Source organism: Pleurodeles waltl, chromosome 2_2 (genome assembly GCF_031143425.1).
Source record: "Pleurodeles waltl isolate 20211129_DDA chromosome 2_2, aPleWal1.hap1.20221129, whole genome shotgun sequence".
Classification (NCBI taxonomy): domain Eukaryota; kingdom Metazoa; phylum Chordata; class Amphibia; order Caudata; family Salamandridae; genus Pleurodeles; species Pleurodeles waltl.
The window spans coordinates 314,101,222-314,124,267 of record NC_090439.1 but is presented as its reverse complement, the minus strand read 5'-3'; the positions used below and the strand labels follow the sequence as shown (position 1 = coordinate 314,124,267).

At 40.3% G+C, this 23,046-nt stretch overlaps 1 protein-coding gene across 1 annotated transcript in view; it reads left to right on the top strand.

Annotated features, from left to right (window-relative positions):
• The window catches only part of CTDP1 (CTD phosphatase subunit 1), a 795,245-nt gene that overhangs the window by 77,933 nt on the left and 694,266 nt on the right, over nt 1-23,046 (top strand). The window contains exons 3-5 of the mRNA XM_069219781.1: nt 10,235-10,328; nt 12,118-12,246; nt 16,563-16,713. Of these exons, the coding sequence (XP_069075882.1) occupies nt 10,235-10,328; nt 12,118-12,246; nt 16,563-16,713 (374 nt within the window). The remainder of the gene's footprint in view (nt 1-10,234; nt 10,329-12,117; nt 12,247-16,562; nt 16,714-23,046) is intronic.

Below are 23,046 nucleotides of genomic sequence, written 5' to 3'. Positions count from 1 at the left end.
ACAAGGCATTGCTAGATGGCTAGTTAAGTGCATTCAAACCTGTTATCTTTAAGCAAAAAGAGAACTGCCTATTACACCAAAGGCACACTCAACTAGAAAGAAAGGTGCTACCATGGCCTTTCTAGGAAATATTCCAATGAACGAAATATGTAAGGCAGCTACATGGTCTACGCGACATACATTTACCAAACACTACTGTGTAGATGTGTTAATGGCACAACAAGCCACAGTAGGTCAAGCAGTACTACGAACATTGTTTCAAACAACTTCAACTCCTACAGGCTGAACCACCGCTTTTAGGGAGATAAATGCTTACTAGTCTATGCACAGCATGTGTATCTGCAGCTACACATGCCATCGAACGGAAAATGTCACTTACCCAGTGTACATCTGTTCGTGGCATTAGTCGCTGCAGATTCACATGCGCCCACCCGCCTCCCCGGGAGCCTGTAGCCGTTTAGAAGTTGATCTTGAACATTTATAAATTTGTAAATATATTACTTTAAACTAAATTATGTACATACGTATTCACTCCATTGCATGGGCACTATTACTAGCATACACAACTCCTACCTCACCCTCTGCGGGGAAAACAATCTAAGATGGAGTCGACGCCCATGCGCAATGGAGCCGAAATGGGAGGAGTCCCTCGATCTTGTGACTCGAAAAGACTTCTTCAAAGAAAAACAACTTGTAACACTCCGAGCCCAACACTAGATGGCGGGATGTGCACAGCATGTGAATCTGCAGCGACTAATGCCACGAACAGATGTACACTGGGTAAGTGACATTTTCCATATATATACACACACACACACACACACACCCAAGCGCACGGATACAACTAATGGGAGGTCAATCTGATAGCATACAAATAGGGCGAGACATCTGACAGGGGTGTCCATGCTCCCCATTGCTATATGCAATATATATTGACCCATTGCTCAGACAATTAAAAAATAGTTCAGCCATCCTGCCAGTTCATAGGTATGGATGGAATACCAAGATACTGGCATATGCGGACGATATCGCTGTTGTAACAGCCAATCCAGATGAAGCTTTAAGAGAAATCGAGTGGGAGACGAGTAAGTTTGGAGAGTTTTCCGGGTATTTATTAAATAGAGAAACTCAGTTGTTGGTGAATAAGTATACAATTACCCAAGATTTTCCTAAGGTGGATCATGCAGTATATCTAGGTATAGATATGACCCCCATGGTGGAGAAGATAGTTTGAACCTGAAGCCGGTTCTAGAGAAAGCATAGCAAGATTTTAACAGATGGAATATTTTGAATATGTCCATAATGGGGCGATGCAATGTGAATAAAATGTTTCTTCCCAAGGTACTTTGTTTTTTGGGCAATTCCCTTGTTTTAAAAATTATGGTTTATAGCAATAGATCAGCTAGTAACCAGATTTATTTGGGCGTATGGTAAGAGTAGAAGAGCTAGTAGATTAATGTCCCTACCTAGAGAGAAGGAGAATGGTCTGTTCCAAATTTAAAATTGTATCAAATGGCACCGGCTTTCCAATATATGCGTCCGTTGATGGTGGGTAATTGTGGTTTGTTAGGGGTAGACTATCGACCAAATATCTACGCACTATTAATTGGATCGATAGCTAATGGGGGGGACTGTTGGTGGAACCTAGCTACTCCAAGAAAGATCAATTCAAGGTATTAGAAACTGCTTTCAAATGTTGGTATTCTTGGCAGAAAAAAGCAGGACTTGGAAGGTTTAATAGCTATACGCTAATAGATAATAATTCTGCACTCTTGTTTTGCCAATTGGGTTCGAAGGTTAGGAGACTTTTACAAGGCTATCGGGATCAGATCATTGAGGATGTCCGAGAAAGGTTCGGATTGGAGCAAAGAGAATTCTTAAAATATTTACAAATAAGAGACTAAGTTACAAAAAAAAAAAAGGGAGTGATAGAGAGGTTTGCAAAAAAATAAAAACACTCTTGGAGTAGGTAACAGAGGGGGTCCAACTGTTAATACGTTTTTTTATATTCAATGTTTATCTCGGAGCAACCCAATGATCTTGAGAAACATAGCAAGAAGTGGGAAAGCAGTCTCAAGGGATATATCAAATTTTATAAAACCCTTGAATTTGGATACACCATATTAATTTCCTTAGCACTATAAGCACTGCATTATAAGACCATATAAGATCTATGTTATACCCCATCTCAGATAGCTAAATGGGGAAGGCTAGAGGGGACCCACTGCCTGAGATGTCAGGTATTCGGGGCAGGTATCATACATATGTTTGCTAGATGTGTAAAATTGGAGCCGCTGAAAGGAGAGATTAAACAGGTGTTAAAGGGGGTGGTAGGAAATGATGTGGTGCTTACACCAGATATTATGGTTTTAGGCGTAGCGGAGAGAGGGGGAATGTCATAAAAAGCTTTTATTTTTATATCCATGGCTGTATATTGATTATGTTGCTTCTGCATGGTTAGATTCACAGCCCCCCTCGTGTCAGCAGTGGTTGTGACGGCCTTTATCTATATATCAATTGGAGACTGCACTATATCAATGCAAGGGGAGGCAGGCTAGACGTAAGGGGCAGATAATATGGGGGCTCTTTTGGGGATTGGGTTTCGGTCTATGTAATGGCTTAGGGAAAGAGAAATATGACACAAAGCACTTTAACTCGGAATTTACTGTATTATTGGTTTTCGATCTCTCTCCTCCCCATTATTTGTAATGAATTGTCTTCCTTTTCTGCAAAAAAATAAAATTAAAATAAATAAAAAGGAATCACTAATCTGTTTGTCTTGCCTGTCGGACATCTTGAGGCTTTCTGCGGGTAAGTTTGAAGGCTACCTAGCAGCTGTTTCCTAGTTATCCTTTATTGCTTTAGTCACCATTAGTGGCATGTTTATTGAAAAATGTGCCTTATTCATTTCTTCCCACTTTATTCTTTCAGTGGGATTTGATCCCTGTTGTAACTTTCGAGCCTGTGCACGAATGCCAGGTTCAACTTCTTGCACTAAAATAATTCTGGTGGTGGTAATTACATTTGTTCTCCGAGTTTGAGAACGTTTGGCCCTTTATTTATCCACCCTTTACGGGTATCTATCCATATATTTGTTGTTCCTGCTTGCCCATCCTTACCCAGTTTAGTTTTGTCCTTTCAGATGGCCCAGTCTATCACATTCTATCACATTTCCAACTGTCTTTCCTATTCTGCATTCTACCAAAGACCTACAGTAACACAGACTGGACTCCAGATAGGAGGTGTCCTACTACATTGACTGCAGTACACAGGACAGAGTGAACAATCATCTCTGTTTGCTTTGTTGGGACCAAGAAGGGCAAGTTGGTGACCTAATGCACCTGATTGCATTGGACCTTTCTCTCTTTTAAAATTTGCTATGCCCTAGAAAGGGTCCTCCCAAGGTAATTCATGATCTGTTCGCAATGGCGCTTTCCACAGCTCTTTCCAGAGGTGTCCTGATTTCTTTTTTTTTATTATTCGACTATGCCGCTTTGCTGTCTACCTTGCATACTTTTTGCAAAGCACTACAGCCGAGCATCTCTGGCATGCAGTATTTGGCACTTTGCAGGAGATGTGTTATGTATTTTTTTTTTATTTACCTGCAATACTTATTCCCAAGTCGCAGGAAGGGACTGCTTGAGGACTCATTCATAAGATTAGAAATTTGCAGGACGATTTATACATCAGATAAGTTATGTTCTCGTTCGTTACTTTATTTCGGCAAATATTGCCGTAAAAGTCAAGACATGAAATAAATACAACATACACATATACATTTCACAATTAAATATAAGATACAATACATACAATTAGCAAGAAATATATGGATGTCTCCATGATTAAGCAGTACCGCATATAAAAATATAAGTAACAGTTTATAAATTAATTAAAAGCCAGAACTAAAAAAAAAAATTTAATTAACTTGGATCGAAGAAACAGTGCATCATATACCTATACAAGGAAGGGAAAGATCGGGCCACCTAACAAAATATTATAGTTTGTGACCAAGTCGTTTTCTAATAAGGTACACATTGAATAAGAATCTACTCGTGCCAAACACCACTAATTGTGAAGTATTAGACTGGAATATGCGCTCTGCTTCTTTGTAGGATCTAACCCCCACATATTTACAAACAGGTTTGATCCAACAATCCCTTGGTTTCTTGTATACTGGGCAAAAGAAGAGTAGATGAACAACATCTTCTTTAGCCCCTAAAGTACAGAGAGTGCACAATTCACAACCTTTTACCCCTCCCCAATTGCATGTGTATGCATTAGTCTGTAAGACCCCATACCTAAACTGTAAGTATAGTGTTTTTGCCAGTGGAGGACCGATCTCATCCAAAAATTGTTCGAAATAAGGTGTATCTTTTATGTTAAAAAAATTCAAAGTCAAAGTACCAATCGATGAACTATGCAGTAGCTCTCCGTTGACATAAGACCAAAAGGTGTCCTTTACATATTTCCTAGTACATGTTGTCATATTCTGAGGAACTTCCCATAGGTGTGATAAACCTAATCTCTCATACCACTTAGATACATATTTTAACCAAGGGGTATTCATATGACCATCTATCTGAGTTAATTCAGTCAATCCACTCTTGTAATCACTCAACTCCGGGGTTACCCATAACCTAACCCAATACAGCAGTGGTCTTAATAATGCTTGATAGTCTGCTCTTTTAAGGTTAATATCGAGGAAAACAGGGACTAGAGGAGTTCTTGTCGGTATTGTGAGTAGCCTTCGTACAAAGTGTTTTTCCGTTTTTCCAAAGTTATTGTTACAATAGTAGCCCCAGAGTTCAGCACCATAAAGGGCGGCCGATTGGGCCTTCGCTTTATATACTTCAAGTGCCGGTGAGATTGCTTTAGAGTAACTAGCTCTGTGTACTTTTAAAATAGGCATTGAGTTTTGTTTAAGGGATAAGATGCTTTTATCCATCTGTCCTTTCCAGGACAGGTTACTATCCAGCATTAACCCCAAATAATTAAAACTCCCTACCTGTTCCAGTTTTTGATTCTCCAAGGACAGATTATTCCTGAGGGATTTCTTGGGGTTTATGGACATATACTTAGTTTTGGTAGGATTTATTTCTAACCCCTTCCCACACAATACTTCTGGAAAGAATCCACCAAATTTTGCAAACCTCTCGGAGTTTGAGAAATAAGGATGGTATCATCGGCAAATAATAATGCCGTAACCGGCTCACCACCTAGCTTCGGGGAGTCATGTACACAATTCCTTAAATAGCTCGGAATATCATTAACTTATAATGAGAAGAGTGTAGGTGCTAACACGCAACCTTGGCGCACACCACGGTCTACAGGTATGGCTCTTGTGGTTTCACCTTCTTTTCCCCATCTAATTTTTGCATAGTTCCCTGTGTGTAGCTTGATAAGTTCTTTAAGTAGTTCCCCAGGGACCGCCATGTTCCTTAGTGTAATCCACAACAAATTGCGAGGAACAAGATCAAAGGCGGCCCTTAGATCCACAAATGCCACATAGAGACTACCCTTCCTTATGTTTATGTACTTCCAACAGATGCACATAAACCTAAATACCTGGTCAACCGTACTGATTTTTGTTCTAAAACCAGCCTGATATTTGGTTATTATTTTAGTCTCTTCAATCCAATCTAAAAGCCTATTTAAAATGTGTCTGGCATATATCTTTTGAAAAGTGTCTATTAAACTTATTGGGCGATAATTGCTTGGATTATAGCGATCACCTTTTTTAAAAATTGTTGTAATTTCTGCCCCTTTCCATGAGTCGGGGATCGGTGTGCCTACCGCAATGGAATTACTCAGGTAATTTATATAAGGCCCCCACACATCTACATCGTATTTTAGTAGATCGCCGGGAATTTTATCAGGGCCTGGGGCTTTGCCCATTTTCACAGCTAATAAAGCCTTATTAGTTTCTTCTAGACTAAAAGATAATGGAGCGATACTCATTTCTAAGTTTGTCTCATAGTCCCCGAAGGGCAAACTCTCCTTTTTGTTAGCATAGAGCTTAGTGAAGTGATCACACCAAGTGTTTTCATCTAAAAAATATCCTTTGTTGATCTACCCTGCTTATTTCCCTTAGCGATTAAATTCCAGAACATGCTCTGATCCCGTAACTTAGCTGCACTCAAGAGATCCTCCCAAAGACTTTCATCCCATACTTTTTTAGCTTGGGCCATAGTGTTTTTGTAGGTTAGTCTACTGCTTTTTATATCCAAACAGTTCCCGGATTTTACTGCCTGGATCAGTCTTGATTTTGCTATTCGACAATCTTTAATATACCATGGGTTCGCTGTCTCAAGATGGTTCCTTATCCTATTACCATCTTTTTTATAAATTTTACTCACTAGTGGAGTTAGTGCATCTACCAGCTTAAGATGTAAATCAAGAACACCTTGTGTTCCCACTAATGCTGACTGTAAGTCTCCTACCGTTTCAGCAAATACATTGTAAATATTTATCAGCGTCTTTTCTGTTCCCAAGATATATGGCCATCTTAGAGCACGCCTGTTATTGGTTACCTCTAGCTCCGCGACCGTGGTATTTAATAGGGTCTCTTCTTCGGATCTAATAATAAATGGTTGAGAGTCTAGCCATAGTTGGAGGGGGAAATGATCACTCTCCGTCCTATGGTCTATCTTGAAATCAGTTATTTGGTCCCATATATTCCGGGTAGCCATTACAAAGTCTATATGTGACCTGAAATTTCCCTTAAAATAGGTTGGAGCTGCTGGTCTGTCTGATCGAAATCGACCATTACAAGCCCTTAGATCATGTCCCACAGTCAACTGTAAAATCTGTAGGGCGGCTTTTGTGCCTTTAGCTGGACTTGCAGATTCTAAGGGCAAGATATCATTAGCAGCATCTTGTTCATCAAGCAATTTTTCCAACCCCAAGACAGGCTCATATTTACAGTTAAAGTCCAGATAAGTTATGTCTTTTGCAGCAGTATTACTGGTGGATATACAAGCTTCCTATAGATTAATTGCCACCCTCCTCTTTACCGATGAGCTACTAATATGATTAATACGATCCCTGGTATGCAAGCATATTGAGTACTGTATATGTTGTCTGCATGCCTTGATGAAGAGAATAAAAGATAATAAACTGATTTCATTGTGCTGGTGGATGGTTAATATACTTCACTGATCGAAACTCCTTAAGCGCACTTGCTGCTGGAGCTACTATTGTAGGAAAAGTTTTCTGAACCAGTCTGAAGCCTGGAAAGATTATTCATAAAGTGGGAAATCCGTGGGCAGAATAATGATCCAGCAGAAATATTGTTACTGAAGGTAAGTCACTTGTTTGTATGAATCTGTTTGATTCAACTAACGTACTCAGTAACATCTGCTTGCTGCAGGTGACGTTGTTACATCTAACCCTCTACTCTTCTTTCTTCAATATGAATGACAGTGTGGATGTAAGCAGGCAGTATAACCACAATTCACTAGTTTACCAAACAAGGAGCATATAGCCTGGGGCACTGAAAGGAACCTGTTAGGTTTGGAGCGTAGATCACAGAAGTGGAAAATGTTGAAAATGGCTTAAGTACACATTTCAGAAGATCACAAATGGGTCTTTAACTGGACACCAATTAGATAGACCTATTTTATTTTCAATAGCAAAAAATTCAAAATGCTGATATTCTGCTTGAGTATTTGGATCCAAATTCTTGTACCATGGCTGGTTTGATTGCTTTTTCGTAGTGCCTTTCATCACTGGCCATGGCTGCACTGCTTCCAAATAGCTGCAGTACGGATGCTTAACCTTTCCTCCACATTTCACAGCCATTCTTAAGTAGTCTCAAAATTCTGGAAAGACTTGTAACTGACCACATACCAAAGTAAGCATAATTTATTTTATGATCTTCATTCAAGTTTCTGTAGACTACACTTTTATCACATCCTTGGCTAGGAGCTCCTCATCGCAGTTGAGCAAGCTGCTATGATTGCCTTGATCTTTCTGTGGCTTATTGCACATTTGACTGCTACACACTGCATCTAGACTGAAAGTGGTGTGGAATATCCAGGAGTAGACTGAACTGCATTCATTCAGCCGTCAGAGGCCAGACTCAACAACTATGAATGCACTCTTCAGAAACATTGTACTTACTGATACCTGTGTGGTGTTCCCCAAGATTATTCCTCCTCTCTACTTCTGATTGTTTGCTGCATGTGTCCATTATCTCAGTTACTAGACCAGTAAAAGGCTCACCTACGGACATAGAAGACACCGAAATCTCCATGTGTTTGGAAAATGATTCCCAGTGCCACTCTACCTTAGGGTGTATTCAACAATGGAAATGGGAAAACTTCTCTGACTAATCTATGCCAACACACAAATATTTGTCCTGGGAGTACATAATGCCATCTTGCTGTCCTCCTTTCTTTTGGCCATTTTGTCGGGGGCCTGTCCCCTGCACTACTTAGTGGAAAAAAAGGTAGATTATTTTTAGGCCTTGCCTGCTGGACTGCGCATGCCTTGTCTTTTGATATATCGTTAGCTTCTTAGAGTCCACACGCTGCTTGTCTTTGGTTGGCTTCATTGTCACACATTTGCTTGCTTCTTATTTGTTAGTGTGTGGACTTTCTTTCCTATTCTTGTTTGTCACTCCCCTGGAGCATGGACTCATTAATGGGTCGTTAAACTGCTTGCTTTTTCAGGTGCAATTCTTTTTTGTGTGTGTAGGGGTGTAAGATGTATGTGAATGCATTTGTTGTAGCTGTCTAGTGTGCTTCTCTTCCCTGCTCTCTCTCGCCCATTCGATTCTCCCCCGCCTCTCTGTGATGTGCTTAGCTTTATACACTTCCCCACCCATGTTGCTTTCTCACAAGTATGCTTCTACCTCAGCTTCAAATAATCTGTCACTGAACTGCTTTTCTCTCGCCTTGATTCTTCACGTTTTGTTCTTTCTCGCCTATTTACTTGTGAACTCTGTTACTTCCCACTCACCCCTTCTCTACTTGTTGCTTCTGGACCTCTGTGTGACTTCAACTACCTTCTTCTTATTTTGCTTCCATGCCGACAGCCCATGTGGATTCTCCTGTGTTGCTCCTGGACCTCCTGTAAAACACTTTCAAACGTGTTTTCTTTTTATTTGCAGGCTCCATTGGGATCAACAAATAAAAAGGAAAAGATTGTCTCATTTTGTAGACTTGCATGTGTAATGAATGGTCCTACAAAATGATACGATAGGCGTTTTTTTTTTAATTTGATCCAGCCATGCTGCACAACATCAGGGCTGCAGTACAGCATTGCTAAAAACCCCTGACAAAGCCAATAGATCCCAAAGGTGAGATATATTGGCTTTACCAATGCTTTTTATTGGGTGCCAACGTTTAACTTTCTATGATTGCCAGAATTCTCCCTATATTACAAACCAAGGTGTCTTCTCATAGGGTGCTAAGGCTGTTACGAGATTATATGGCTTGATTGATGTATTTAAAGGCATACCAAAGGATCTTATAGTCTTGAAACCTATAACATTAAACTGCCAAGATGTGCTTGAAGTTGTAAAAGTATGACCATGCCACAACAGCTTTGAAAATACCCACTGCCTCCCAAGGGAATACCAAGATCCCATTGAAGACTGCATTATCCACAAAGCCCTGAATACTGACAGCAGATTTGCCTTAAAAAGCTAGTGCCTCACTAAAGTCCCATTCATGTTCTCGCATCTGATGTGACGACAATCCTTATGACTGCCAAAAACATAGCGGCCATTCTCTGGGAATGCTGGGCCCCAAGCTAGAACGGTGTCCCACGAAGTTTGCGCCAGGTAACTAAACAAATCTGAACGTTTTTTAAATCGTCTGTGCCAGTGACGGTGGTATTCACCTCATCCCAGTGAATTGGAGTTGCCCGTTGCTTACCTTTCTCACTGTCTTTCTGTACAGTTTAGCGCTCCAGAGTTATTGCAAGATGACAACAGGTGCTTTACAAAAACAGCTGAATTCATAAACAGTTCTATGCAGTCAAACTGATGGTGATTAGAGGAGTAGTAGTTTTATTCCGAATAGACCGCTTCGAACATAACATAGCTTTTTCAGTTATTTTTTTTTTCTTAATGGCGCTTTGGAAAGTATTTAACAGACGTTTTGTGAAAATGTCTCCAAGTTGCGGTTTGACTCTTTTTTTCAAAGGGTTCCAAAAGGTTATGCAAATATTTTGTGTAGCAATTCGTAGAGTTCATTTAAGAGCTCGTTTCTTTGTTTTTCCCTAACAGGTTGCAGAGCAAGAACGGAAAACAGCAGGTGCCGCGCTCCACAGCCACGGTTTCCATGGTTCACAGTGTACCGGAACTGATGATTAGCTCGGAGGCAAGTTGTCGGGCTCAGCTGTTCGTTGTGCAGGCTTGTTTGTAGTCCATGGGGAGTTTCCCTTTTTCATTTCTAAATATTCCTTCCTAGGTTTCACCACGGGCGTCAGTTCACCAGGTAGCGGAAGTGACAGCACACGCAATTTAATTTTTACTTAGGCACACACATTCACACTGTCACTCACATAAACACACTTTCACCGGCAAGCACGCATGCAACATTCATTTAAAAGCATTTTTTACTTACCTTAGCTCCTAGATAGGCTCATATTCCAGCTGTTTGTATTCCCTTTTATTACACTAATAGGGAATAATATTCACTATTTGTGTAATAAAAAATTGACAAAGCCAGTAAAGTGGATCTTCAACCAACATCCATTGGTACGAGCAGCACCTGAGTTCCAGGCACTGATCTTGCCACCTGTAAAGCCAGGGGTTGCAGCTATTTGGCATATAGTTGTAACTTATGTTGTAAATGTTCAGTGGGCGCAACACTTCGACTGCTCTTTGCAATTCGCTTTCAGTGTTAAAACGACGGCAGTACCAGTGATTCGCTCATAAAGTAAAGACGGCCAAGCACCAGTGGGTCAACTTCGTGACATAGAGGTGGCAGCGAAGCTCACGCTGTAAACTGGAATAATAATCAGTACCAGTAACTAATGTGTCTTCTGTTTTTTTTAATAGACTTCAATAGAGGTGGGCTAGCCAAAAAATTATCAGTAAAAATTCGAGCCAGAGCTGAGCCAAAGGTCTGGCTTGGATCTTAGATCCTGTGCAAGAGCCGAGCCACGAAAATATTTGCTATGGAAATCATATAACAAACGTAAAATCTAAAGCCTCTTCAGAATTCAAAAAGTGTACCACTTTAACATGTGGCACAGAGAAATACTTATTAAAAGTGATAGTTTTGTACAACTGGTAATCTAAACTCACATATTTGGACATTTTGCGATAATAAAAATAGTTTTGGAGAAGAAAAAAACTTTTGCCTAAAATCATAAATTTTAGGCGGGGAAGCCGCAAATTATCTAGTTTTTCTAGCTTCTCTTTGTACGAATGGGCATCTATTTGTTTGACCTTAAGTTAAGGCCTTGTTTTTATTTTGTTTTTATTAAGGCTACGACCCCTGACGAATACTACCTCTTATTGCAGTTTTTAAATATAGCATGAACTCGTCCCAAGGCCGAGTTCCCTTACAGGAGCCCCAGTCACATTGCACAAGAGCGGGAGAGTCGACGGAGAGAGCGAAACAGTCAGAAGCCACATGAAAGCTCAGCTCGTTATAGGCTTGAGGCTCCAACAAGACCCCGGGCTGAGCCAGAGACAGGCTCGAGCTTGTAGTCGCTTGCCCGGCCCAAGTCTTCAAAAATCTTAAGATACTTTAAATGCCGTCCAATAATAAAAAAACAAAGATTTTTATGCAATAACTGAACTTTGCTTGTGGTTTCTGGTGTAGGTTAAAAAAAAAATGCAAAGGCCTTCTTAACCTTATTTTTCTATTTATTTTTAAATTAAAATTTAAGTTTCGTTGTTGGAACTTCATTTAAAATGCACATAATTGGACTGTGATATGATGTAGACATGAAACGAGCAGGCGCTGTTGCTGTGCTTAGTGGGTGTGGGCATGGACGGGCGATTTAAAACTGGCCTTGGAACACTAGTTCTTAAAGTATGCAGTGTGATAGCGACTTTTAAAATGGGCCTGAGAATGCTCCTTTCAAGTTGATTTCTCTTGGATGGGTAGTGTAAAAGCCCTACTAATTCATGCATATTTGCCCATCTTCTTAAAGCAAGCTGAACTACTAGGACGAGAAGACCAGCATCGATTGCAGCGGGACAAGAAGCTAGTGTTGATGGTTGACTTGGACCAGACCCTAATCCACACGACAGAGCAGCACTGCCAGCAGATGTCCAACAAAGTATATTTTTGTTCACTACTATTCACTGTTCACTGTGTAGGTGGTCTGATACTGTAAATGTTGTCAAATGTCAGCTAGTTGTGCAGTGACCGGGGCATGGGGAATAAGAAAACGAAAAGAAGTGATGTAAAAACGCAACTTGCATGACTTGTTTAGAGCAGACGTCTTTAGTTGTACAGTACATCCTCCATTGGGGGATGCAAAAGGATATCCAGGGTTGGGGTACGCTGCTGTGGCGAGGTGGTATACTGAAACGTCCGCTTTATTTCACAAGTGGTTCTGAAACTCAATAGCTCCTCGCCATCCATTATACTAGCCAAACTATGGACTGTCTTGAAAATTGCATATCGATTTTGTATGTTTCTTGGAGGAAATGCTTTCAAACACCACCATAAAATATTTGATAGTGACAGCAATGTTTAAAATTGTACTTGATTGTGAGACTGCCATTGTCATTTTGTGACTAAACCATATTAGGCAATGGCCAATGGAGACTCGACATTTAAGTTTGAGGACGCTGCATTGGAAGGCTAAGGGATTGACGATTTCAACAGTAAACGTCTATAAAATAGAGATTAAAAGATGGCGAAAACGATTTTAATACACCAACATAAGTCAGTAAGAGGAAATGCTCCTGTAACAAAGTGGATAAAGTTTGGCAAAAGATGTTAATCTTTTGCCAGATGTCATGTAAATGGCACTGCCATAGATGGAACTTGTTTTCCCTTTAGCTGGGACACTGAAGCTCAAAGGGAAAATCGCTCATTCAAAATTCATATTTCTGCTCTTTCAGTTGTGTTGCTTAGGCTTACAATTTGCGTGCTTCTTTCTATATAGCTACAGGTCCGCTTTTTTATTTATTTTATTACTACTGTTGCGTTTGCGAAGAGGTTCAGTGTGGCAAGGGGCAGTGACGCACGACAGGCGTAGCCTCGTGACAGTCGTGTTACCACTTCCTCAATAATGGTAAAACATAGGATATCATGCTCTGCACATCTACATATGATTTGAATCAAGGCATTTTTGTGTTCATTTTTTTTAACAAAAGGCATATAATTAAAAACCTAATTCAAAGGGTAACATTTTAAACGTAAGGTAAGATCACAAAGAGACCTCATGAGTGTTCGGTGAGTTGTTTCCCTGTGAAAAGTAATGTTAATGTTGAAGGCAGTAAAGTGTCTTTCTCGTGACCGTTTTTCCTGTAGTGTTGTAATAAATTGCAAATACGCAAATCTGGCCGCGGATTTGTGAGTCTGCCTCATTCTGGCTGGCCATCAAAGAAAATGTTCAGTTGCGGCCACCATTGCTCAACGTGGAGCACTGAGCACCGTGTTGGGAATTCTGAAGAGAAAAGGGCAACAGTTAATGGTGATGGCGAACCTACAGTGAACCACCAAGCCCATTATAGCATGTTGTGCACATGGTAGCGACACCGTAGGCCTTTGCATGAACCATAGAGTATTATCACGTCACTTTGGACGAGAGGGTCCTTGCTGGCTTGAGCCACACCTAACCCGGCCGTTATATTTCTGCGTACACCCTCCTGGGCATAAAAAAGCAAAACCTTGCACATCTTTGCTGCTACCACGGTCCCAACGTTCCCTCCTTCATACTTATTTGACTAGATTAATGACCACAGCTGCCGTCCTCCCGGACTATTGCACTGGTTCCCCCTTACCCAGCCTCACTCAACGATTCAAACTTGCAGTTCTACAGCCCTACAGATTTATAATCGCCGACCTTCATTATTCGATGTAGCCTGACTAAAAGCTCAGTTGATACAAGAAATCATCACCGCATCTCGTAGCCTTGAGGAGGCCACAGGCCTGTGAGCCGTAGGGGTTGAAAAACGTGTTGGCTTTTATTGTAAAGACTTTATCTCCAGAAATAAGAAATATTTCAATGGTAAAAGACCAGAAGAAACGTAATTAAAAAATTATAATTGTTTACAGTATATCCCTTTCATTGTAATCATGCGTTTCTGTTAATAATTCTAGCAACATAAAAAAATCCTTGATTATACCTCCATTTTCTTCTGAGTAAATGTTGATGTCTGTGGAACTAGGGAAGGCACCTACACGCACAAATTGTCAAACATACTCCAAACCTTGTCTAATAGGTGTTGGCCCTGGGTGCGCCTCCTTATTTACACTAAGCTAATTAAAACACGTTACTATATAACATCACTTGTGTATGAAAGAGAGAGCTCTCAGTAGAACCATTCTTTCATTTGTGGCAAAGCCTTGAGTAGATCAAAGTATTTTTTGTTATACATATATTTAACCATTCCAAATTTTGTCCAGTCTGTCACCCAGCCTGTTTTCTCAACACATACATTTTTGTTTCCAGGAAGCGAGTCGAGTGTAGATGGTGTCTATCCAATTTTTTTTCACAGAGTGGACCCCGTCTACCCGGAAAGAATGTGGGCCCACAGAAATATGCTATTCTTGTCCCTGTGTAATTTTTGTAGACACCGGGATGCATTCAGTAGCGCTGCACATTGCCTGATTTTTTTTTTTTTTTTTTGTGATTTTTTTTTTATTTTTACTGAGCAGAGGTGTGCAGGCGGGAAAGAGGCTTGTCAGATTCCTGCTGGGCGTAAAACAAAGGCCAAAGTTCAATGGGAATCGGGCCTCCTTTTGTTGAAGAATCCTGTCTGGGAGCTATCAGGAGCCTCACCTAAAAGGAATGGAGGGGAAACAGGCACCCAGCTTATCACCTCACTAGGTAGTTGAGAGGGATGTTTTTGGCTTTGTTCAGCCCCTGTAAATAAGACATAAGCATGCACTGCAAGAATGTCAGATGTGTTGGTCTGACCTAGTATTTACACAAAGAAAGATTTAAATACCACTATTTTGTTTTATATCTTTTATAGCGCTTTAGCGCTACTCATCCCAATGCAGGGTGTATGAGCACTTTATCACACATACATATTGCAAATTGACAATCGTGTGTTAATCAGTGTACTCCATGTATTACATAAGATAGTAAGGGTTACAAGGTGTAGGGGTGAGGTCCTTCATAGCTCAGTGCGACTTAGTTTATGAACTGCAAGTAAAAAATTATCTCCGTGTTAAAAGCAGTAACCCATGTATCCATTTATCTAAAATAATAAATGTTATCTACTGTTAAACACTGTGCTTTGCAGGAGACTTATTAACTTTCTATGTTACTTTGATTCAAAATTGGGACTAGACAAAACACACATCTCTTGCCAGCAAATGTGTTAACCACCAGAGTTATTTTACCAGATTTAGTTGGCACACAAAAATCTCTGCAGCAGGTACTGCAACCCCTATTTAAAAATGCACACTTTGCAATCAATTAGGCAGAACAGATTTACAGCCACTTTTCTCCTTGTTTCCATTTTTTTTTGTTGGCAACGTTCTAAAAATACGTGTAAAAGTTGAGGCCCAGATTTTGTGTTTGTTGCATCACTTTTTTTACACAACCCAATGCAAATTCTTGTTTGTAAAATATTGTATGGTGCTCAAATTGACTTGTTAGACCCACTGATCATACGTATGAGGTCTTAAGATGCGATGCCGCTTCTTGTGGTGTCAGTTCCGGAGAAGCAATGGGTTGTGATTCTACTCTCTCTGATTCTACATGTGATGACACACGCTGTGATGTCATGCGCCATGATGTCACTTGCATACCATCTAACTTGGTTAGACCACCCACTTCTCCTTTTTAGGACTTGAGCCCTGTTTAAGCAGTCGCGGCTGATGTCAGGAAGTGTTGGGGGGAGCAGTGCATGGAAGGGTGAGGGGGAGGGAGGTAAGCAGTAAAAAAAACCAAAAAAAAACGACCTGCCCCTCCGTGATCCGCCGCTTCTTGAAAGAAGTGGCATGATTGGCCTGAGCAGGCAGAAATGCCGCTCTGGGAGGGAGTGGGGCCCTGCAGTTGGTCTCCACCCTGCTGTAAAATGCAGTCGGTGGAGTTTCTAAGTGCGCATGTCGGTTTGGTCAGCCTCGGACAGCTGAACAAACTGACATGGCAACCTAGAAGCGCACCACCAGTCCTCCTCCACTTGTTGACGTGGAGGACGTTGGCCCTGCCCCGCCCTACATAAGCAGGAATCGAAAGAGAAAATAAAATACTTAAACTATCCCTTTATTTATTTTTTTTGCTTTCAGCAGTGGGATGACACTCCTCCGCCATAGCCGCCCCTGTAAAAAATATATAGCCATTAAAAAGCTTATCCTTCTTTAAATGAGCTGTGTAACCATTGATTGTCTCTGCAAATGCAATAACAGTGATTTCTTTTTGTTTCCATTGTGACTGACGGAACTGTTCATGTATCCTTTCCTTAGGGCATATTCCATTTTCAGTTAGGCCGAGGGGAGCCCATGCTGCACACGCGATTACGTCCCCACTGCAAGGAATTCCTAGAAAAAATTGCCAAACTCTACGAGCTACACGTCTTCACCTTTGGTAGCCGGCTTTATGCACACACTATAGCAGGTGAGACACACTTTGGCAAAAAGACAGTGAAGCACGTGGACATTGTTTTGTAATCTTGTGGCCAGTACGAGCTGGAAAGGTAAATTCACTACGTCTGTTTCAGGGGTATGCAAACTGTCACGTAAAGATAAGTCTGGCAGCAAACTGAGAGACAGACCTTGTGCCTCCATCATAATAAAACACAGGTGGTAAAATTGCACTTAAATGAGGCGTGTGTAAAGATTGATGCGATTAATATAAATTCGGACAAGTGTGATATTATTTTCAGTCAGGAAGATTTAGAGCAGTGATTTATTTCATCTCACGGCTAGTGTCATATTGACAATTTGTAATGTTCTTCTGCCACCTAGTGCCCAAGGAGAGCCTAGATAGCGAGATTTTTTGCAATTCCCGAGCTATACATTCCTAAAAATCAGGGAGATTAAGACCATCCGTTTTACTAGTCCTATTGCCTTGGACTTTGAGTGAGCGCACACAATTTAATGGAGTTTATGAATGCACAGCTCTACCTTTTTGCATGTTTGCTTGAGAAGCTTATCTTAGAATTCAAAGTTTTAAGATATTTTGCGTTGTTGCTTATGATACAGACGGAAATTCAGATTCTTTTAGATTTTTGTAGATAATAGGACAGCTGGTTCTTGCAAACAATGTATGTATGTGTGTGTGTATATATGTGTATATGTATCGAAACAAAACTTTTAGTTCTCTAAGTTTTATAAAGCAAAATTTCATCGAGCCATTGATAGAGAAGATTCCGCTATAAATATATATGAAGTAGAGCACAGTCTATCAGACTGCGTGTTGTAGCTTTCCGTAGAAACGGCAAGTTAGCAACAAGCATTGGCACGGCTAATAGGTCTTGCCTTTGAGATCTATTGCTCTGCCAATGCCCTTTGTTCATGTGGCACAGCATCAGCTGTACAGCATGAACAAATGTATTTAAAAAAAATGCATTGATGCGGCCGTGTCATTGTGTAGTTAAACACGCATGCGTCATGTGTGTGCTCGAGCCAGGTGGCATTTTTATTATTTACCAAACCAAGATGGGTCAGGTAATAAAAAAAGAGCGATTTACAAAGCGGAAAGGCCAGCAGCAATTTTGTAAAGTGAAAAGAACAGTCAGCACTGGGATGGTTGAGGGCAACGCAGGAGCTTGTGGGGGAAGAAGGCAGCACACAAGGAAGAGCAGCACAAGGGACAGAAGACAGCAACACGGGGGCACTGAGGGAAGTACACCGATGAGAGTGAGCAACATGGAGCATTAGGGAGAGAATATGCACATGAGGTAGACGGCTGGAAAATACATGCACTTTCATGGAGTGCTGATGGGGGAAAAAAATGGTTCTGTAAAAGTGGGCATTGTAAAGGACCCAGGTAAATAGGATACACCCTAGAGCAGCGTCAAACGCAGGATGGATAAGAAAATCCTTCAAATAAGAAGCTAGTAAAAGAGTGCCAACAAAGTCAACCAATGGTAATAGACTGGGTCTAAGCCCACTAAGGTATTTAGCTTGCAGACCAATGGAACTCGGAAACTTGGGAATAAAATGTCTACAATATTTGTATTAGAATTAAATCTGGAAAGAGACAAAATACAGTGCAGGTTACTTGACAGAAGTCACCTGCTCACTGTAGAACACGTGGAGATATCGAATCAAACGTAGATTTCTCAGGACAACTAAAACTTGATATCACTCCTGAAGACAAAATCTAGGAGGACTGGAAAAAAAAAAGCTTGAGAAAAACCTACTGATCACAAGGGCAAACGTGGAACTGCACGAGAATACTGGGATGCAGAAAAAAAACCTCAAGAATCAGACTCCAGTGAGTTCTTAATTACCATTGATCCATTTTACAACTTGATTCCCGGAGTCAGTAGTTCATAATATTCCACTCAGTCCTCGGCCACACAGTATTCCAGAAGTGCTGACATCTATGGATTCTGAAAGTGATGACTGTACTTGGATATCTGACGCTGAATAACTATCCTGTAGTCCCATGATATTAGGACAAGGTACCTCTGATTCCGAAGTTCACGTTTCTTTAGTGCCTAGAAAATTAGCAAGGAGATGAAACATGTAACCCACTTTGGCTTACAAAACACAGGGAATGAGTGTAAAATGCACCCAATGGGGGTGTCAGCAGTCTTGCGTTTAATCTGAAACTTTGAGAACCGAGAATGTAAGCTTGACCGACACCCCTACATGCATAATGACTTGTGTGCAGTGTTTCCGCGTATACACCACTGATTGCGAATTCACAGGTAGAGATGGGTGTAACACGTGACATATAGAGTGTAACGTAAATGTGTTTTTTACACTGCTAATGTGCCCAGAGACGTCCTTGGGTCCATGCTGTATGTAATATGCCCGTGATTTTTAAAAACAACTTAACACTTTCCTGACCCGATGCTTGTAATGCGCTGTATTTCTCAGGGACATTGTTTAAATGCTTTGCATTAATATTTTACTCATATTTGTTTCAAATCCATTGGCTTTTACAGGAGTGTGAAATTACTTTTACCTTGCCCATCAGTGTACTAATGTTTAAATGAAGTCCTCGGGGCAGGGCCTGTGTTTCCCTTTCATTTGCAGAAAAGGACCCCATCCCATTGCTGTTGGCACAAGTGTGTTGCTAACCTGATCTCTCAGCCGGAAGAACAGAACGAGATTGGTTGTTGAACCACAAGGAGGAAGGCAGCCTAGCCACTTCTGTGCAGGGCCAGTGTGTGATCTCATTGAGCTCCAAAGAGCAGGGACTCTGAATGCATTTCCCCAGCAGCACAATAAGCACTTGAAAGAAAAACGTTTACCTATCAGATTTGTTGCTGTGAACAGTAGGATGGGACGTTGATGATCGAAAATAGGGGACAGATCTACAGACATGCAGGGAGACTGTGCGGAGCAGATCACTTTTAAGGGCATTTTATTTCGGTTGTGCTAGGCTGATAGCATAAACATAGAAATATGGTTAACCCAGTTTTTTTTTAATTTTTTTATTTTTTTTTAGTAAAGATGGAAAAAAGTTACAGTAAAAAAAAACCGCAATGACACGGCTGCATCAAAGCGTTTTTTTTTCTCCTTATGGCAGGTGTGGGTTGGCAACACAGGCAGTGGTTGGAAGGGGAAGAAGCAACAGAGGGGAAGAAGCAGCACAAACAGGAAGACTAAAAAAAAAAAAAAATAGTACCAGGACAACAGTGAGCAGTAGATGGGCGTTGCAGGGGCACTAATCAACATAAATCAGTTCTTGGTCCCATGCTCCAAACAAAAGAACAGGAAATGACATCAACAGGCAGTGGCCAATTAATAGGCAGCATATAAGAGACAAGCCAACAACTGGTACGCAATAGGCAGGCTTCAAGCCCTTTACAAGTTACTTACCATAAACAGTAAGCCTCACAGCAATAGCATATGCGCTGTCGCAGGCAAGACCGGAGAAGTGAGTGAAATTGTCAGTTTCATGCAAGCCCACTGATGTTGATTCAGATAATTACTCCGATCTTTTAAGCAGGTTTTACCTTGTTTAAGTTCCAACCCAAGTCTCATTTTTAAAAGACAGAGGTTGGTTCTGGAATGAATGTCTCGTTTTCAGACAAACCAGAAACTTTAATGGCCATAGCATGGGTGTAAACCTCAATATTTAATATCTTATGAGCACCGTCTCTGTTAGAATAATTTGCCCCCAATATTACAGATCTTTTAAGTTCAGTAGAATCCTTTTATTATTTGAATTTAATCAGCAACCTAATATTTTAAGTAGCACTGTTTATTTTTGAATGATGTTGTCCAGCTCAATCACCCTCAAACGCCTCATTTGGTCATAAACCCGGAATACATACAACCCAATTAATCAGTTTAACGAAGAGTTTCTCAGGCCATACCTCTTCTTCAATATTGAGACAAATGTTCCATTTCTAGCGCTTATTTCCTCCATCGCACCCAAAGGGTAAGGGCGGGCTTTGTTTCAATACTTGCCCTTCCATGTACCTGCACAATATAGCGCTTGTTCAGCTCTTTTCTGAATTGCAAAATAATCATGGCTTACCTGTGACTTATAAGATTTACAGCCCTTTGTTGTTGCAAAGGAATAAATCACACATGACCTTATCTGCTCCCTCTATGTTTCGAATTTCTGCACAAGTTACATTTTTTGGGGGAGTTTCTACTAAAACCTATTTTCCCTGTTTCTCTAGTTCCTTCTCCCTTGACCCCTTAAAGTTTTTTTTTTTTTTTTTTTCCCTTTAATGATTTTCATATCTTTCCTATTTGTGTATATTGCACGTTATTCCTCTTCTCTCTCTGGTCTCCTTTGTGTTTTACTGACTGCTTTCTGGCAAAGAACAAATTATGTTGCTGCTATTGTAATACCATTTATGAAAGGAGAAGGGTATAAAAATAACTGACTGGGGGGTGGGGTGCACAATGTGTTGTTTGCCTTCAAATTGTGCAACAGCTTAATGTGGCCACCATTTTTCGTTTTAGAGATTTACATGTCAACTGCGAATGTTTTGTAAACCTTAATACTGTTGCACCCAATATTTTTTGGATTCCTTTAATTTTTTTTAAGTGGAGAAATTGGGATGGAACAGTCCATAACCATATGTTTCGGGCAAAATGTCCAGCCGCACCTTTTGTGACACAAATGAAGGTTTGTTTTGGGATGATAAACATTTTTGTGACTGTCCAGCACTCATACACTGTTTTTAATCGTGCCAATATTAATCAGATTTTTTTTTTTTATCTCTAGTCATTTTCTGAAACATTTAAAAAGAGACCATTGTGCTTAGAAATACAGTTCCAAATTCAATACAATTCTACGCTGATGTAATGTTTACATTTTAAATTCAGCAACCTATTGAAGTGAACATGCTTTAGGTATAAGTATTCTTGTGGAGGTAGATGGACCTATAAATGTATTTTTTTTAATGAACAAAGAAGAAGCCTGTGGTAATATAGACTTGTTAGAATTTATATTACAGTACTGTATTTACTGTTCTGAAGGTTTTTGAGGGGAAAAAAGTTGGTTTGCAAGTGGCTCTCTTTAACTATTAGGCAGCGTTATTCATGCTGTTAACGTGTGGCATCTATGTACCGTTTAAGTCCTTGCTTCTCTGCCCTTCTTAGGTACCCATTTTGTAATTTGACAATAGCGTTTTTTATTTATTTTTAGTCAGTTTTTTTGCGGGTCGACCACTGATAAATAGTGATTAGAAACCTTAATCATAAGTAAAGAGTATTATCAATTATAATAAACAATTTAGTATTATACAGAACAGTGTATCACAGGTCTAGAATCTATTTTCCGAGGTTTCTGCCGAGATTGACTTAAATGCTTGGCTAAATAAAATTCTAATAAACTTTCAAACATTTAATAGTGGCCTATGGTGTTTTTTTGGAGACAGGTTAGAGGTTACTTTTTGTATGAAAAGGTTGAACTTAAAAGGACAGCTTTTTTTTTTTTCTTCAAATAGGCTGCCTTATTTACAAGGCTTTCCACCCTAGCACCCAGTCCACCAAAGATATGACGGCACACTCTGAACTACTTTTCTATATTGCCCTTGGGAATTAGACCGCAGCATAGTGGACTTAAGGCGAGTAACCCTCATCACTGCCTGTAGACCGTTTTCAGTCTTACAGTTGTGTAAGTTAATCAACTCCAGTATCTCTGGAAATAAGGTAATCTGTTTTCTCACTGCAGTTCGTAGTTCATTGTAGACCCTTTAAAGGATTCACTTCAGGAGAGGTTATCCTCTTGGGGCTAAGTCAAACCTCTAACTCCCCTAAGTTTGTACTTTAAACAGCCAAAGAGAGGTTTGAAACAAGTGCTGGCTGTTGTCAGTCTTACAGAAACATCTGTATATATGCTTCAAGAAGCAGGTCAAAACCCCCATATGTTTTTGAATTAACATTTTGCATAGCTAGAAATTGTGGATTCCCAGTCTTGTGATATAATTTAACTTATTTTCAGCCCTCCTTCTGAGAAGTCCTAGATCAGTTACATAGTCCAGAATAAGTGGCATTTGGTGCCAGACTGTTGTCTGTTTTGATGATTTCTCAGTTGTCCTCGTGATTCTAAAAGGCCAGACTGTTACTGCTTCATTCACTCTTGGATGATATCTTTCTAGGAGAGCTCTGATAAACAGCTGCTATGAAAATGGTGTACACAGTTTGTAATCATTACTATTGAGCAAATTCCAAGGTGATCAGCTGTCCTTAAAAATATATTCTTGCCAATGTTCATGTTCATGTTCTAGTGACCTCTCATCTTGTTAGTTGTTGGTGCGTAGTTTTGGGACATCTTGTCCGAATTATAATGTGGAAAAAAGTTACT